We start from the raw sequence: 17,939 nt of genomic DNA, 5'->3' as shown, positions 1-17,939 counted from the left end.
CTGGCCTGCTGCACGAAATTGATTACATCTGTAATTCACCTCACTGTAGCAAGGTAGAATGAAACACTCAACTCTTTTATCAAATCACTCTCCAACTGGTCTCTGTGGACCGGAGATCAATACTGGCAGAGATTCAGCTGTGAAACTAGATAGAGAGCATGATAGGAATTCAAGTTCAGATGGGCAGCGTCGGCAGAGTCTTTGGCTGACCGCTCGTCTCACTGATGGACAGCTGCTGAGGAAAATTAAATCACAGAGACAGACCAGTTGTGTCTTTTCTTCACCGTGTCATATTGTTTTAATGCGTTTGGGGTAAAGCAGCGCACACACCATCTGCGTAATCAGGGCACAATAACATAAATAAGCCAGTTCACAAGAGATTAATGCTTTGCAACCATTGATGCAAAAAAAAAAAAGAAGAAAAAGTTAAAATGGCACTAAAGCTACAACATCAAACTTTTCGCTTCAAGGCGGTGGAGTGTATTGTTAGACGGGCTCTCCTCCCCCTCGGCTGGTCAAGTTCATGAGTCATATTGATGAGCTGTCTACCTCGAAAATGCAAATAACTTGAGGTAACCTGCATTCATCGAGGCAACACAGACACAGAAAACACAGACGGCGTGCACAGACAGTCTTAGTAGTGTCGGTGTTCAGTCCGTGCTTTTGAACAGGTCTTGCAATTTTAGATTAGATTTTATTGTACTACTCTGTGCTACTGTTTATTTGGGAGATTTAGGTACACACTGGCTCACTGGGAGACACAGATAATTTATAATGCATCCTGTTTATGTGTTGTTATTTTAATGTGAGAAGAGTTGCATCTTACAGGTTTAAAAAGCCGACCCTGTGGTTATTATCATTGCTAACTGCAGGAACATTCTCCTGGAATAAATGATAACAGGTGCATCCAATTACTGGGTATTTACTGTTGACTGGACACTCACATTAATTCATTATTATGATCAAAGATCACTTAAATACAAGTGCAATTAAGAAATGTAAAGTCACATGCAGTCATAAAACAAGACAGATAGCCAAACCACCCTCATAATGCTATGCTTGCACAAATACTTCATGTAGATCAATCTCGTGGTTGTGCACTTGTTAAAGGTTATTAGAGCTGCAGAGCTATATAAACTAAGCTACACATATAAACTATACTACAGATGCTAACCGAGGTCTCGGCGTGTTTCTCCTCCAGGCCTGACGACGCTGCAGGTTGTTCTGGACACAGCGGCGGAGAGGAAGTGGCAGGTGACCGCCATCAACGTGGGGAATCTGAAGGACGAGAGGAAGGACGAGGCCTACCGCTCGCTGTTCCAAGACCTGGAGAACAAGAAGGAGAGGAGGGTGATCCTGGACTGTGAGCAGGATAAAGTGAAAGACATCATGGAGCAGGTGCAATGTTTTCATCATTCTGATCCTGTTGTAATGCAACACGGCTTATTGCCCTGGGGGGGAATCAGTGAAAATTTGATACAGCTGTAACACCATAGCAAGAAAAAAAAAAAAAAAAAAACATCACATAGTGTCACAGAACAAGTTATGCTGTGATTTAACCACAAGCCCCATTATATACACAGCAACTTCAACATTTCAATCAAAAGCTTAAATAAGTTAAGAAATATTCAACTCTGTGATGATTGATAATAAAATAAATATACACTATATTACCAAAAGTATTCGCTCACCCATTCAAATGATCAGAATCAGGTGTCCTAATCACTTGGCCTGGCCACAGGTGTATAAAATCAAGCACTCAGGCATGCAGACTGTGAAACAAGACATTTGTGAAAGAATGGGCCGCTCTCAGGAGCTCAGTGAATTCCAGCGTGGAACTGTCATAGGATGCCACCTGTGCAACAAATCCAGTCGTGAAATTTCCTCGCTCCTAAATATTCCACAGTCAACTGTCAGCTCTATTATAACAAAATGGAAGCGTTTGGGAACAACAGCAACTCAGCCACGAAGTGGTAGGCCACGTAAAGTGACGGAGAGGGGTCAGCGGATGCTGAAGCGCATAGTGCAAAGAGGTCGCCGACTTTCTGCACAGTCAATTGCTACAAAGCTACAAACTTCATGTGACCTTCAGATTAGCCCAAGTACAGTACGCAGAGAGCTTCATGGAATGGGTTTCCATGGCCGAGCAGCTGCAGCCAAGCCACACATCACCAAGTGCAATGCAAAGCGTCGGATGCAATGGTGTAAAGCACGCCGCCACTGGCCTCTAGAGCAGTGGAGACGCGTTCTCTGGAGTGATGAATCACGCTTTTCCATCTGGCAATCTGATGGACGAGTCTGGGTTTGGAGGTTGCCAAGAGAACGGTACATTTCAGACTGCATTGTGCCGACTGTGAAATTTGGTGGAGGAGGAATTATGGTGTGGGGTTGTTTTTCAGGAGCTGGGCTTGGCCCCTTAGTTCCAGTAAAAGGAACTTTGAATGCTTCAGGATACCAAAACATTTTGGACAATTCCATGCTCCCAACCTTGTGGGAACAGTTTGGAGCGGGCCCCTTCCTCTTCCAACATGACTGTGCACCAGCGCACAAAGCAAGGTCCATAAAGACATGGATGACAGAGTCTGGTGTGGATGAACTTGACTGGCCTGCACAGAGTCCTGACCTGAACCCGATAGAACACCTTTGGGATGAATTAGAGCGGAGACTGAGAGCCAGGCCTTCTCGACCAACATCAGTGTGTGACCTCACCAATGCGCTTTTGGAAGAATGGTCAAAAATTCCTATAAACACTCTCCTCAACCTTGTGGACAGTCTTCCCAGAAGAGTTGAAGCTGTAATAGCTGCAAAAGGTGGACCGACATCATATTGAACTCTATGGGTTAGGAATGGGATGGCACTTCAGTTCATAGTATGAGTAAAGGCAGGTGAGCGAATACTTTTGGTAATATAGTGTATTAGGAACCTGAATACAAATGTGCAAATTACCAGCCCATCAGAGGCGGGGTTTGCAGAGTGCAAGTAGGGAGAAAAATAAGGCGTTTGGTCAGGTTTAGACACCAAATCTACTTGGTTAAGGTTAGGAAATGGCCATGGTTTAGATTAAAATGCTTCATCATTCAATCTCACTTCACATGGGAATCAAACTGCATGAAAGTCCTGTGTTTTTGCTGATGTATGTGTTCATATGCATTTGGCATTCAACTGTTTTTTGCACTTAGTTTGAAGTGATCTGTCTAGAATTGTTGCATTATGTGACTATTTTTTATGATGAATGTGTTTTTCTTTTTCTTACATATAGCTGCTCTTTATACTACGTCACCTGACATTGTTGAACACATGAATTAGTGTTCCCAACATTACAAAGGATCCTACTTGACTTGCCATCGGCAGCGTTTCTGTGGTGCCGGCATGAAATTTTAGCCCATTCTCCGGCATTACCATGTAATCTGTTGTTAAGACGTCATCATTTCATGTATTTTTGTGAGATCAGGTATCAGGCTATAAGGAAACCAATGTAATTAATCACAACGAGGCAGTCATTTCAGTCCACCCAAAAAACACTGATTTTAAGATGGCGGAGGCAGAATCTGAAAGCAATTTGAAGCAATTATATTGAATTTAACACACAAGACCATAGACAAAAGCAGGAGCTCATGTCATACAATATATTGTGCTCGGTTCCCCTTTTCCGAACAGAGAGAAGTGATGATAAACAGGAAAGAGTTCATTCTGCCTGATGTGGCTCTGCACCTCCAGACAAATTGCCCACCTTGCTCCCCGCTTGCCACACATTTGTTAGAAGTGTTGGTGGAAGTCAGTGGGGTTAAAACCCACGTCACACACTGCAACCTCCAAGCAGCAACATCAAAAGCACAGCAAGCACTTCTGACATTGCAGAAGTGGTAGATTTCAATATGAGGGCCTGCACTATCAGCAAAATAGAGCGCCAAAGAGTAAGTTGCTTTGTAGCTGCAGTGGTTTGTCAAACTGGAACCTAAATATTGTAATGGTATCAGGTCAAAACAGCTCCACCAGCTTTTTGAATATGAGTTTTGACCACACTGTAAAAATTTGGGGACTTTGGTGCTGGATTTTTTTCTGCGATAAAGATGTACAGGACACTACAAAACAAAACAAAACAAAAAAAACCTTGCTGGAAATTTTACTAATTTTGGCCTTCAGTATCTTACAACACAAAATAAAAGAGCAGGGGCTTTTTTGACTAAAATTTTCCCATTTTCTCAATTGTGATTTTCAAAGAACTGCATTCCTGCAGGGCAGCAGCTGAAATCTTGTGTATTTCATAGTAGAATAACGTCACGTGGATCCGTCCGTTCAGCAGATGGAGAGGGGCACCGTAACAATCACACTAATTGTTCATTTAGACTGTAAACAAAACTGCAATTAAAGGCAAACGAGAGTCACATAAACGGGTTATTTATACCTCGCCTCTTGCCCACGGGAAAGGCTTTTATCGATTAGTATTTAAAGCATGCCGACGTCCATTTAAGCGAATGCCGAACAAAGCCAGCGTCTGCAGCCTCGGTGCCTGTTTTTTTATCAGAGAATAACAGAATCCGTTCAGGTGGAAGTTCTTTGCTTCTTGTCAAAGACATTCACGCACGAGATACATGACATTATTATTCAAATCTGCTTCATGTAGCGGCGCTGACAAACGGAGGTGCCAGTCAAGCGGCGGGATTAGTTTCACGTGTGTCATTTATGTGAGGAACTGAAATGGTACATAGCTGAGATATTCCTGCTTTTTTTCTTTCCCAGTTTCACTGCTGATAAGGGAAGTGGATTTGGAATTGGATATCTCTGTCTAGCAGAATTCTGTGACTGTGAACCGACGTTTTAATCCACTGATAATGACCAGGACAGTCCAGCATGTTACATTTGATAGTTACAAATTATGATGTATAAACTGGATGGTAGATATTTTTGTCGTTTAGAAATGACACTTTTATGAAAAGTGTGGAATCACTTGTCAAAACCTTTAACTTTAACTTTAATTATCTTGCCACAAAACAGCTGGCCGAACATCAGTGACATGGTAGTCAAGCATTATCAGCAAAGTAAAAATATTAAAAAGTCACATTTCTATCAGCTGTTCCTTCAGCTGCCTTGTTTGACTGAGGATTAAATATCAGCAACACTCAACTGGATCGTGCACTGTTTCTTATGCTATATCTTCACTATAGGTTTTTTTTTTTTTTTTTTTTTTTTTCTCCTGTGTGTCTCCTAACCTGCAGGTTATCACAATTGGTCGGCATGTAAAAGGCTACCACTACATTATAGCCAATCTGGTAAGTAACAATTTATATACATCTGAATTTCATCAGTCAATGGACTGCGTAGTCAGTTTCCTAATTTCTTTGAATTATTCTTAGAATCTTTTCGGCAAGTAACCAATAATGACTTTCTGCCAAATAAATTACCCTTCCAAATATTTTTCTTTACATTCAGCTTTAAATAATACATTCAGTTTCTCCACAATCCCAGTTTACATGCAAAGGATAATGCCACTTTGGCTGTCTTTGATATGCAGCCCTTTAATTTGAAATAGTGTTAACACAGACACTTCTTTTTTTTCCTGGATATAGACCAAAAGAATAGACAATAACAGTCATGATGCACAAAAAATGTGACTAGTATTATATTTCTTTTGCTTTGCAGAATACATAGTCGTGAGAGTGGGTTTCCTAAACCAGTATGGTTTTAATAAGCAAGAATTTCAGTTATTTTATATTTATTTTTTTAATCCAACAATTTAAAAAAACAAACAAACTTGCAGTTCAAGCCACGCCCACTTTTCCCCCCAAATCTGAATCCAAATTATTTTTCTTCAAAATAAATTCAAATGCAAATAGCGGTGCCTCCACACACCCCTAATAGATAGATAGATAGATAGATGATTCTCTAATTTTTTATGTTTTCAGGGTTTCGTTGATGGTGACCTGTCGAAAATCCAGTATGGTGGCGCCAACGTGTCTGGCTTCCAGATTGTGGATTTTGATGATCCATTAGTTTCCAAGTTTGATCAGAGATGGGAGGCTCTAGAGGAGAAAGAATATCCTGGTGCTGACAGTAAAATAAGGGTGAGTGAACACACACACACACACACACACACACACACACACACACACACACACACAAGCCCATCTATTTGGGGGGTGGCTGAGTGTCTCTTTGTAAGCACTTTTCTGTTCATGGATTGCAGTAATATGTTTTATGACTTCAAAGTAAAGTAAGCTGTCTCCCTCTCCAGTCCACATGCTCTCATGTAAACTGGGTACATTATTAAATACACCTGCCAGTGCACATGAAGCCCTATTCTTATGCAGTGTTACATAAAACCAAATAGGCTTTCCTTTAGTGAGCTAAAATGAGCGTCATGTCAGGCGTAATTCTCGCCGACTCTCATTTTAGTCTGGTATTTTTCTAAGTTTCAAAAAATGCTCATCAAGGATTCAGTGTGAATAACTTTGCTGCTTTGAACACAGAAGATTATTTGTCGGATCATCTGCTTATATGAATCCTCCGGAGCAATGTCAATGAGGATCGGCTTGTATACCACAAGCGGCTAATGAACAAGCCTCCCACTGTGCTTCCCTGAGCCTATACAGATATCGTAAACATGTCTCCTCCATGCCTGCCATCTCCACACATATCCTCCCACTTTCGGTCTCCAAAATTTGTTAGAGCTCCAGTCCTTTTTTTATTGCCACACGGCCAGGCTGGAGGAATTTGAGTATGGGTGAAAAATCACTGTGACATTTACAACTCAGAACAAACTCCGGTGCAGCAGAGAACATAAACACAACAGTCAGAGAATACAAAGTGCAGCTGCGCCATACACATAATATTCTTTAAAGTTCAGAGAGAGGAGCACAGTGTGAAGAGTAAAGGTTGTGTTGTGTGTTTGTGCAGATGTGCATGCACGTGTGTGGTTTTTAGACCTTCACAGTGCGGACATTTTCACCATAAGTGAATCATTTTGGCTTGTTTGCACTTCATTAGGGTTGTTTGAGGTCAGGGTTCCTGGAGGCTGCATGAGTCAAGTTGTTATATGTAAAATGCACCCATGTTCATGAGTGTGAATCACAAAGTGTAGCAGAGAAAACACAGAAAAGCATCCCCTCCCCAATTATTGAGACCCTCTAGATTTCATATACCAGATACGAGCTGGTGCATGATTCTTGGTTACTGAAGTTCAAACAGTTTTCAAAGAGTTACCTCTCACTGTTTTCGGGGGGCCAATTAGGCAATATGCAAAAATAACTTGTGCACCTTTGACGTCCCATCGTCATTACAAACGCCCGCTGCATGGCTTTGTTCTAACCCACGGAGCATTATGTTAAGTTCTTGTGGAGATCAAAAGGTTTCCAAAGATACCAAATATGCTCTGCTGGATTACAGTGTGTAGAAAGTAATGAACAAAATTTCAAGATGTTTTCATGTTGATGTAATGGTGCAGCCATAAAGCAATGGCATCTTGGGTTTGAACATTTCAGTTTACATAAGAGTGATGTTGCTTCCATGAGGCTTTGGAACCAGCAGAGAATATATGTGTTGTTGTTATACTATTTTTCTTGTTTTTCTTTTTTAAAATTTTGAAATAGAGGACTTTCCTGGGACTGGAACTGCAAATCTCACAGGAGCGGGCAGTTTTACTTTTGCTGCGGGCCTGTGGGAGAGGGCGGTCAAAAAAATAATCGCAGATCTCACAGTTAATCAATGTTTTTGCCTTGCTATTGCCTGCATCTTTTGCTGCAGTTTCCACCGATACGCCGATCTCCAATGCATGAGTCAATGTTGCTGATTTGTCTGCTGTCAGGAGCCGTTTCTAAATGCCCTCATGCAGCCCACGCACAGGCTTGACCCTCAGTGCGTCTGACTGCCCCTCCCCGATCTGACAGCGCTCTGCCAATCTACATAACTCTGCCATATACTTCCATACAGATTCAGACTTAGATTCCTCTCTGTGAAACCTGAATCCTTCCGCTTTAACCAGTAGTGTCAGTTTAAAATGCTTCTTTAGAGCTTCTGTTATCTCATCAAAGGTTTTGTCAGCTGGTTTTTGTGGGTGCAATGAGGCTGAGTAGGAGGTTGTATGTTTTAGGCACCTTTCCCCTCTCATCGCTTATTTTGTTGGCCAAACAATAGGCGACCACTCAAATCTTTCCATGTAGGTCATCCAGTGATTGGACACTAGATTAGGTGTACTTATTGCACTAGAATAACTGTAATTATCTACTATTGCACTATTATGAATGTAATTATTTGTTACTACTGAGGTATGCATCTCCTTATTAATTCTATGCAGTAAAATAATGTGTTTTCCTTGTGGGACAGGAGGAGACACAAAGTCAATGCTATTCTATTGTGTGGGTGTGAATAGTCAGCATGTTTGCTGGTGCAGGCTGGAGAGGAAACACACATTGCAGGAGCAGGTGGTAGGCCTGATGGTCAGAAATCCAGCAGCAGAGAGTGAGAGCGGGATTAAAAAAAAAAAAAAGAACAGTCCAGTACAGGGTCCTGCTTTCAAGCTAATTAAGGGAAATTTAAGGGAAGATCAGAAATCAAAGGGGTTAAGCAAAGTTTAGGGTTATGTGGGAGGGGTTAATGATCCGTTTGAGAGTTTCCCGCTCGCTCCTCAGTCCCGTTCCTCTGCTACATGATTGTCATCTCGTCCTGCCCTAGTACACGTCAGCATTGACCTACGACGCCGTGCAGGTGATGACAGAGGCCTTCCGCTACCTGCACAAGCAGCGCATTGACATCTCCAGGAGGGCCAACAACGGCGACTGCCTGGCCAACCCCGCGGTGCCCTGGTCTCAGGGAGTGGAGATCGAGCGAGCGTTGAAACAGGTAGCACACACACACACACACACACACACAAACATGCACACACACACATCAGTTGGCGAAGACTGGTTGCCATAGTAACAGCAGATCTCCTTCAGCAAATGCACAAACGCCCACAAAGGCACCAAGTAGTGCACAGAGATTGACTAAAGACTGATTGCACGCACAGACACTTCTACACACAGACACAAACACACACACACACACACACACACACACACACACACACACGTACTGACAGCTATTCTCGCTCCAGTGTTGGCTCCCTAGAGCCAGCAGAAACAGAAGTCTGCCCACAGATTTTTAGGCAGCTCTCCTGTGAGCTTTGAGGCAAGGCAACTCCTATTGAGTGCTGATGACTGACAGCCAAACTTAACTGATACTCTTTAAAAAAAAAAAAAAAAAAAAAAAAAAAAATTACATTATGTGCATGCATGTACAGCAATATCTTCACTGCCTGTAGTCTTGTAAGAGGTCATATGATAATTCATCACATGTGTGTCAACATGTGGTGAATTGGCATTGTCTTTACACCCAAGGCAAATTCCTGCACATTGCTGGCATTTTGCCAAAGCAGATCTGATTCTGAATGCTCACCATAAAATGAAAATCCATCAACTACATCTTCATATCTTAACAAACTGTGCTGCTTTTTAACAGTAAATTAAAAAAAAAAGAAAAAAAAAAAAGAAAAATAGACCTGGTTTCACTTCCATCACAAAGGCACTGTTAAAAATGTTGTTTTCCTGTGACTTCAAACGGCGCAGTTTTATTCACTATAATAGCCCGTTTAAAAATACCATCTTGTCCTGTTGTGACAGTCTGTTGTTGTGTCTCTAAGGTACGTGTGGATGGCCTGACAGGGAACATCCAGTTCGATCAGCATGGGAAGAGGGTCAACTACTCAGTCAACATAATGGAGCTGAAGAACAATGGCCCTGTAAAGGTAAGTGTGTAGGCAGCCTGCCTCCCACGTAATGAAGAAGAGTCGATTCCATGACATATGTAGTAGATGTCTTTACTGAGTGGTGCCCAATAGCATTATGAGTGCATACATTTTCATCATAGGTAGCCCCAGTGCAATTCAAACCTCTTACTCGGGCACTGTTAGTGAAGTAGTCGACTTGTTTAGCTTCACTGGATCATGGCATTACATGGCTTTGCATCTTTGTTTTCATTAAAAATGACATACAACATACAGTCTCCTCATTTGTACTGACAAAGTACAAATCATTCATTATTAATTTCCCAAAAGATAAAAAAGTGCACCAATGTATTATGTTGACAACTCGGTTTGACAGGTGTAAATGTCATTCATCTGTTCATAAGCACAGGTTTTTCTGTATGTGCTGTCTATCTTTTGGATGATTTGACTCAGAGATTACAGTTGATCCAAGCAACTTTGAAATACAAGGATTCAAGCGTGTGCACGTTATTATCATAGATTTTGTTGTTTATTTCTCCCCACAGATTGGATACTGGAACGAAGTTGACAAAATGGCTGTAACCAAATCAGACGTCTTTGCAAATGACACGACGGGAATGGAAAACAAAACAGTTATCGTCACTACCATTCTGGTAAAGAAAAAAAGAAAATCTTTATTCAGATTATTTGTGCTATGTTCAATACATGGGAGAAATCATTTGGTTTTATTATTGCTGATCAGTTGTCTTCAAGCTTGTAGGAAAAACATGAATAAAAAATACAAAATAATAGAAGATCTAGTGAAGAATTATATTTGGCTTAAATTATCCGTCCAGTGTTTCCTCTGATTTTATGGAGCAGTTCTGGGTCCACCTTACGACGCTGGTGCCTTTAGAGGTGCTACACGCCATCTTTGGAGGTTTAAACATGATAAAAACATTTGTTCTAGACATTAAGACTTCATTTTGTTTTAGAAGGAAGTTTGGGTATTATACCGATATCATAATTTCACATTTTCTGAAGCAGAGAAGGCAGTGGTCTCGCTCAGTGAAAACAGAGGAAACACTCCAGGCAAGTGTGGGCCAGCATTGTCTTCAGACTGGCAGTCACATCAGTGCCGGCCCAACAATGTCTTACCACGAGGGACCGCTCTGCCTTAAAGCCATTACCTCCTCGTGTTCGTAATTAACTATCAGCTTGGTGTTAAACACTTATCTTTGAAGCTGTTTTTTTTTTTTTTTTTTTTTTTAATCCGCAACAAAAACCCGCTGTACTGAACCATGTCTTGCTGTTTGTTTGTTTTTGTGCTTCAGGAAGCGCCGTATGTAATGCTGAAAAAGAACGCTGACCTTTTTGTAGACAATGATCGCTACGAGGGTTACTGTGTAGATCTGGCTGCAGAGATAGCGAAGCATTGTGGCTTCAAATATCAACTGAAAATAGTGGGGGATGGGAAGTATGGAGCCCGCGATGCAGAAACCAAAATCTGGAACGGCATGGTTGGAGAGTTAGTGTATGGGGTGAGTAAAGCGTTTTGATATTGATTACTAATGATATTCGTAAGTGAAGTCGTTTCTCAAAAAATCAATTAACTTAAATCCTCGGATGCCATTATCAGTTATTCTCAACTGAATTCTTAATTTTTTGTTTTGTTTTTTTCACAAACTTCAGGCAATGATGTTTTTTCCAAAATGGATTTTTAGCATTTTGGAAAGCAGCTCATGAATCCTTCATTCCCATCTTATCTCAACTGTTCTCCCAACTCTTACTTCTGTAAAACTGGCATTTTTTGCTCTTTATTGTGACAGAAAGCGGACATAGCGGTGGCTCCACTGACCATCACTCTGGTACGAGAGGAGGTGATCGACTTCTCCAAGCCCTTCATGTCTCTTGGGATCTCTATCATGATCAAGAAGCCTCAGAAATCCAAACCAGGCGTCTTCTCCTTCCTGGACCCGCTGGCTTACGAGATCTGGATGTGCATAGTTTTCGCCTACATCGGCGTCAGTGTGGTTCTCTTCCTGGTCAGCCGCTTCAGCCCGTACGAGTGGCACACCGAGGAGTACGAGGACGGGCAGATCCAGACCAACGAGTCGACCAACGAGTTTGGGATATTCAACAGTCTGTGGTTCTCTCTTGGAGCCTTCATGCGACAGGGCTGTGACATCTCACCCAGGTAGGTCAGGAACCAGAACTCAAGCTGCTCCTGGTTCTGTCTAGCCTGGCTGACATCTGACTCCAGAGTTATGAAAAACTTTTTTGATTAAGTTGATTACACAGATAATTACAAGACTGCACCCATGATATCTAATGCTGGTTGCATATTGCCAATTTGAAACAAATTATTATGGAAGCTGGTGGCTTAACAGTAAAGGGGCAATGTGTATTTGTTTGGCCAGCAAGGGGTGCTGCAAAATCAAACAAGAGAACCAATCAAAAACAGTGCACAAATTCTGTGTGAATTTTGCCACATGGATTGAGCCGGTCCAGACTAAGAAGTGACAGCACCGCCCTGTCCCACGCAGTCGGTGTCAGCCAAGCTAGGTTCTGTCAAGAATAACCAGTAAATAAGCCTTACCACTATTCAGATTCACTTGGATGGTGACAAAATCAAGGACCAGCTGTTGAAAACAACACCACAAGAGTGCTGTTTTTCAAGAGTGGAAGTAATACATTTTATAGCCACACTGTGCAACTGAGTTAGATTCGGTTAAATTTATTGTCAGTCTTACCTTAATCCACCTCAGTTGGTCAAGTTCCCTCGCCAGCGCTCACTCATATTGATGGGCTGTCTTCTTTGAAGTGACATCCATCCTGCCTGAGGAAACTGACATCCACAAAGGCGCAAATAGGTGTTGAAGTAGCAGACAGTGAATGCAGACAATCTGCACTGAAAATATATAAATATATAAAAAGACAATTCCAATATCCATCCGTGTTTTTGAACAGCTCTTATCTGCCGCATATTTACTGTGGAGTCGCTATGCTTTCTTTTTTCAGTCCACTCCCAATTCACTGTCCACTGTTCCTGCAGAAAATGGTGCACACGGTAAACTGTCCACAGTATCGCTGAAATTGCAGGGAAACGATTAACCCTCCTATTCTGTTCATTTTGGGCTAACACTCATGAGGTTCCCGGTCACATGTGACCGGTAACATTATATTTGATTATAAATCCACTATGATACATATTATCACCTAATGTTGTGTTAGATCTTTTTATTAACTTCTGCTCTTGTGAAAATGACAAGTTTTGAACTTCTATTTGCTATGTATGTGCTGTAGGCCTAATTTACCTGAGATCATACCATTCGTTTTTTAGGGAAAAAAACATTATATAGATATTATTTTGACTATAACAAATACTCAGATGAAACATATTGTAGTATTTATCACAGAGTACTTCATTTCAGTGTTTTCCAAGGACACTGTTTTGAAAACATTTCAATTTTCTAAATAGTGGCAAAAAAATAGCATCTTTTGTGTTCCCGTCAGCATTGACCACTATGATTTAGTTAGTCATCCTCATGACATTTTCACATGGAAGCTGACCGTTCCTCTCAGGTGGGGATGAGGTCCAGGAAAAATGACCATTTTTGGACCGAAAGGTGACCACAACTTCAGCTGGGTCTTCTTCCTGACACCTGACACCTGACAGGTGTCAGGTGACAGGTGTTGGCAGTTCCCGTGGTAGGTTCCCGTGAGGGTTGCCATGGAAGCCAAAAAGGGGCAAAGTTGTGTGTGTCTGTGTGTGTCTGTGTCCATGTGTGTGTGTGTGTGTTTGTGTGTGTGTGTGTGTGCCTGCTCAAAGACACCTACATGTTGGGGTGTGGGGAAGAAGTCTGAGAGATACTTTCCCGTGGGGGTTGCCATGGAAGCCAGAAAGGGGTATAAGGTGTGTGTGTGTGTGTGTGCCTGCCTGCTCAAAGACACCTACATGTTGGGGTGTGGGAAAGAAGTCTGAGAAATACTTTCCCGTGGGGGTTGCCATGGAAGCCAGAAAGGGGTATAAGATGTGTGTGTGTGTGTGTGTGTGTGTGTGTGTGTGTGTGTGTGTGTGTGTGTGTGTGTGCCTGCTCAAAGACACCTACATGTTGGGTGTGGGAAAGAAGTCTGAGAGATACTTTCCCGTGGGGGTTGCCATGGAAGCCAGAAAGGGGTATAAGTTGTGTGTGTGTGTGTGTGTGTGTTCACACACATCTGTGTCTGCTCAAAGACACCTGCATGTTGGGGTGTGGGAAAGGAGTGTGAGAATGTGTTTAACTCTATTTTATACACTAATTGTAGTCTTACCCATTCATTTCTAATGACCGGTCATTTGTGACCGGGAACACGATGGGTGTATACAAGTTAAATAAAACATTCAAAAATTAATAAAAATTCTCCAAATTTATTTTATGTGTTCAGATGCCATGTGTGAACAAAGTCATTGAACCTCATGACAAACAGATGAAATTAACTGCATTTTTTGGAGAGAAAACTTGTACACCGGTCAGATTTGACCGCGAACACGACAGGAGGGTTAATATCACGATTAAGCCATGTGTACACAGAGTCAGTGACAGACAGATAATGTGCCTATTAATGAAGCTGCATGATGCAACTTTAAATTGAAATTCATTCATTCAACACATTACAGTATAATACCTTTAGACATCTAGCTGATGTTCTTATCCACAGCAGGTTACACTGATTGCAGCCTTAAGATGCACTGGACCTTAAAAGGAAATAAGGAATCCCAGTGGTCAAAGACACACAAAAGAAACAATTTTTTTTTCTAACTATGCATTGCCGTATTGGTAGAAACGGTGTCTGTGGTAGTGTATAGATGGAGGATAACCTGTGTCTCGTCTCCTAATTTGCTGTGTTATCATCCAAGCTTTGCTGCTGTAGATTGTCTGTTCACCTCCTGTAGGTGTTGGACTTAAAGTTAACACGAGTGTTTACTACATACATAAAAAACCTGCATTTAGTTTAGCAACAGTCCAACCCATAATGAATTCAGTGTACCATAAGCGCTTGGCATATAGGGATTTAATGAGCTGCTTATGCTAAGCGGTCTTTCATTTTTTTCTTTTTCTCTTTCTCTTTTCCTGTTTCTGTTTCTGTTTTTTTTTTTTTTGTGCAAGCAAGGTTAGAGTCATATATTCCTGAGAGATTAATCATCAACATTTGACTCGAACTCTCTCCTACATCTCACTCCAGTGATAATGATGTAACGATGACTCCAAATCCGGAGACGGTTTGTTCTGGTACATCATGTTAATTTATTTTTCCAGTCTCCTCCACGCTGAGCCAGCCCCTAGTGCTATTCACTGTATTTTCAGCTTTTATTCAGGTTGTTTTATTGTCTTGGGCACCCTGTTATGTTACTGGGGCATGTAATTAAAAGCCAGAACCCAACAAGTTAACCGCATATCGCACAGCAAATTTTCTAGTGCGTAACAGCTGTTTGTTTTTTGTATAAACCCAAACAGTTTATAGAAAATTACCCCAAACAGCTCAGATCGGTCGGACCAGTTTTGTTGCCTTTGTGTGTCAGTTTCAACTTCCATGCTTACAGTTGTAAAAACATCTGATCATGTCGATTTTAGAATCAGAATCAGAAATACTTTATGGATCCCTGAGGGTAAATTGGGTGAAATGGGTATTTAAATACTTCTCAGACAAAAATGGCTGCAAAATGGACCCTGAAGCAAAAGTAATTGTAATTTTTTTGATGACTATTTTAGAAACTAAAATGTACAGAGCTACTTTGTGCTGCAGTGGCATGAGGAGAAGAATATTGCCATCAATTTTATTATTGATATTTTATAGGTTTAATATTGATGATTTTTTTATTATTATTATTATTATTTTTTACTTTTCTTATATATATATATATATATATATATATATATATATATTTTTTTTTTTTTTTTTTTTTTCAGTTTTTGAGTTTTTTGTCACAAAATTTGTTAAAAGAGTAAGAATGTCACATCTTGGCAAAGTCTGAGTCTGAGTCTGATTTTGGTAATTCCTATTTCAGTAAAATTCACCCTTCCTGTCTGTATTTATCACTCTACTGGGCCTTTCCAGTTAAGTGAGTACAATATTTCTCACCACAACATCTGCTTACTGTCGTTATGGATGATGGCATGCTACAGAATAAGTGCAGGAAATCGAGGATATAATCAAGTAAATATTGGACTTTCGTACCCACAGTGCATTAAGGTTATATCATCTGATCCAAGAGTATTATTGAAATAAATGCAGCTACACTGGAATCAAAGTCATGTCACCACAGCGGTGGATTTTAATAACATTTTTTAATAACTTTTTTTTTACTTCATCCAATAGATCTCTCTCTGGTCGCATTGTTGGCGGCGTGTGGTGGTTCTTCACTTTAATCATCATCTCCTCCTACACGGCTAACCTGGCTGCCTTCCTGACGGTGGAGAGGATGGTCTCCCCCATTGAAAGTGCAGAGGACCTGGCTAAACAGACTGAGATAGCCTACGGGACTCTGGACTCTGGCTCCACTAAAGAGTTCTTCAGGGTAAGAGACGGTTTGAAAAAGCTGCTCTGTGTTTATTTCATCTGATCATTTTCCATCATGTGTTTATCCCTCCTATTATGTTTGGGGTCAATTTAACATCTCTAAATAAATGATTGACATCATTTTTTTGCTTCATATTTAATGATTTTTCCTAATGTAATGGGTACTACCGGGTAAACATGAAATTCACATGATGATATGTTTTCAATGTCCTGTACACACTTTGTACGCATCAGTAAATAACAAAAATCTGTACTTAGAAATAATATAAAGCCAATAAAATACCAAAAATTAATATTTCTTTCAAATTTTAGGTTAATCAGTGTGATTTTATGGTGATTTGCATATTATTCCATAGTCGTGTAAAAGGAATACTGGATGTATACGTGGGGGCAGGGGGGAGTTATGTTTTATTTAAAGGGCTATTTAGGTCATCAACAAAGAAACATAAAGTACTTGACACATAAACTTTGGTAACAATTTTAATTATAATAATTTCCTGGAGGTTTAAACTGCTGGGGTCAAATTGACCCCAAACATAAAAGATGTTAGTAAATTTGAACATAACAGGAGGATTAAGACAATTCAGTAAGTAATTGCTTTAAAACAAGGCTTATTTACCTTCACTGCTGAAATATGTTCTCTCAGTAGTAGCACTATCATTAAAGTCATTAAAGTCACATTGAAATAGCATTTTGAGAGCTTTTTTACTCCCAAACGTTGATGCATTTCCTTTTTAATTGGGATAGAGTGGCATCATTCAAAAGCATAAACCATTGGGAAATCATTTGAGGAGAGAAAGGTAGTTTTATCTGATGGGAGAGTTGGAGGGAGAGGATTGACAGAAAATCTTTACTATCTTTATTTATTTAGTAGTTAGTTAACTGGTTGGTTGAAGATTTAAGTCATGTCTACTGGCGCAGGATGAGGTCAGCATGAAAGATACAATTTTTCAAGAAATGTTGTGAAGGTGAAAAAGTTATTTTTCTTACCATTGTGACTTGAATCAATTGAAAAATGCGAGTGGGAGCTGAGACTGACATTGTCAATGTCTTGAAATTCTAGCGGGCGGGGAGCTTTTGTTCCTAAACAAATCTTAGCCCGTGGCAAAGTAATCCTCGAGTCACTGGTATTAACAACCATATCAGCCCTCCATTAATATAATGTGGTAATTTTGTGTTATGAGGCAGAGAAATTGCACTTATTGCCCCTTTAAAAGACAGGCACTACGAATAATGGGAGGGAGAAAACTGGCTGGCAGCTTTCACAGTGACGGCATATGAATAACGCACTGATTTCCCCATTGTCTTCTTTCAATACAGCGTTCAAAAATTGCCCTGTTTGACAAAATGTGGACATACATGCGCAGCGCAGAGCCCTCGGTGTTTGTGAAAACCACAGCCGAGGGGGTTCTGAGGGTCCGCAAGTCGAAAGGGAAGTATGCCTACCTGCTGGAGTCCACCATGAACGAGTACATCGAGCAGCGAAAGCCCTGTGACACCATGAAGGTGGGAGGGAACCTGGACTCCAAAGGCTACGGGATTGCCACGCCGAAGGGATCCTCATTAAGGTGGGTGGAATAGTATAACAATGTGTCCAATGTTGTTATAGTATCCCACCTACCCTGATGTAGCTGTGCTTATA

General features: G+C 40.8%; 1 protein-coding gene across 3 annotated transcripts in view; it reads left to right on the top strand.

The window, feature by feature from the left end:
* gria2b (glutamate receptor, ionotropic, AMPA 2b) overlaps positions 1 to 17,939 on the top strand; it is a 57,502-nt gene that overhangs the window by 32,903 nt on the left and 6,660 nt on the right. For all 3 annotated transcript variants that reach the window (XM_030061987.1, XM_030061985.1, XM_030061986.1), the window contains exons 4-13: positions 1,202 to 1,398; positions 5,217 to 5,270; positions 5,904 to 6,062; positions 8,668 to 8,835; positions 9,674 to 9,778; positions 10,303 to 10,410; positions 11,071 to 11,277; positions 11,566 to 11,933; positions 16,097 to 16,295; positions 17,618 to 17,865. In XM_030061987.1, the coding sequence (XP_029917847.1) occupies positions 1,202 to 1,398; positions 5,217 to 5,270; positions 5,904 to 6,062; positions 8,668 to 8,835; positions 9,674 to 9,778; positions 10,303 to 10,410; positions 11,071 to 11,277; positions 11,566 to 11,933; positions 16,097 to 16,295; positions 17,618 to 17,865 (1,813 nt within the window). The remainder of the gene's footprint in view (positions 1 to 1,201; positions 1,399 to 5,216; positions 5,271 to 5,903; positions 6,063 to 8,667; positions 8,836 to 9,673; positions 9,779 to 10,302; positions 10,411 to 11,070; positions 11,278 to 11,565; positions 11,934 to 16,096; positions 16,296 to 17,617; positions 17,866 to 17,939) is intronic.

Source organism: Myripristis murdjan, chromosome 10, assembly GCF_902150065.1.
Source record: "Myripristis murdjan chromosome 10, fMyrMur1.1, whole genome shotgun sequence".
Classification (NCBI taxonomy): Eukaryota; Metazoa; Chordata; class Actinopteri; order Holocentriformes; family Holocentridae; genus Myripristis; species Myripristis murdjan.
The sequence above is the reverse complement of the archived record's forward strand: the minus strand, read 5'-3'. Positions and strand labels throughout refer to the sequence as shown.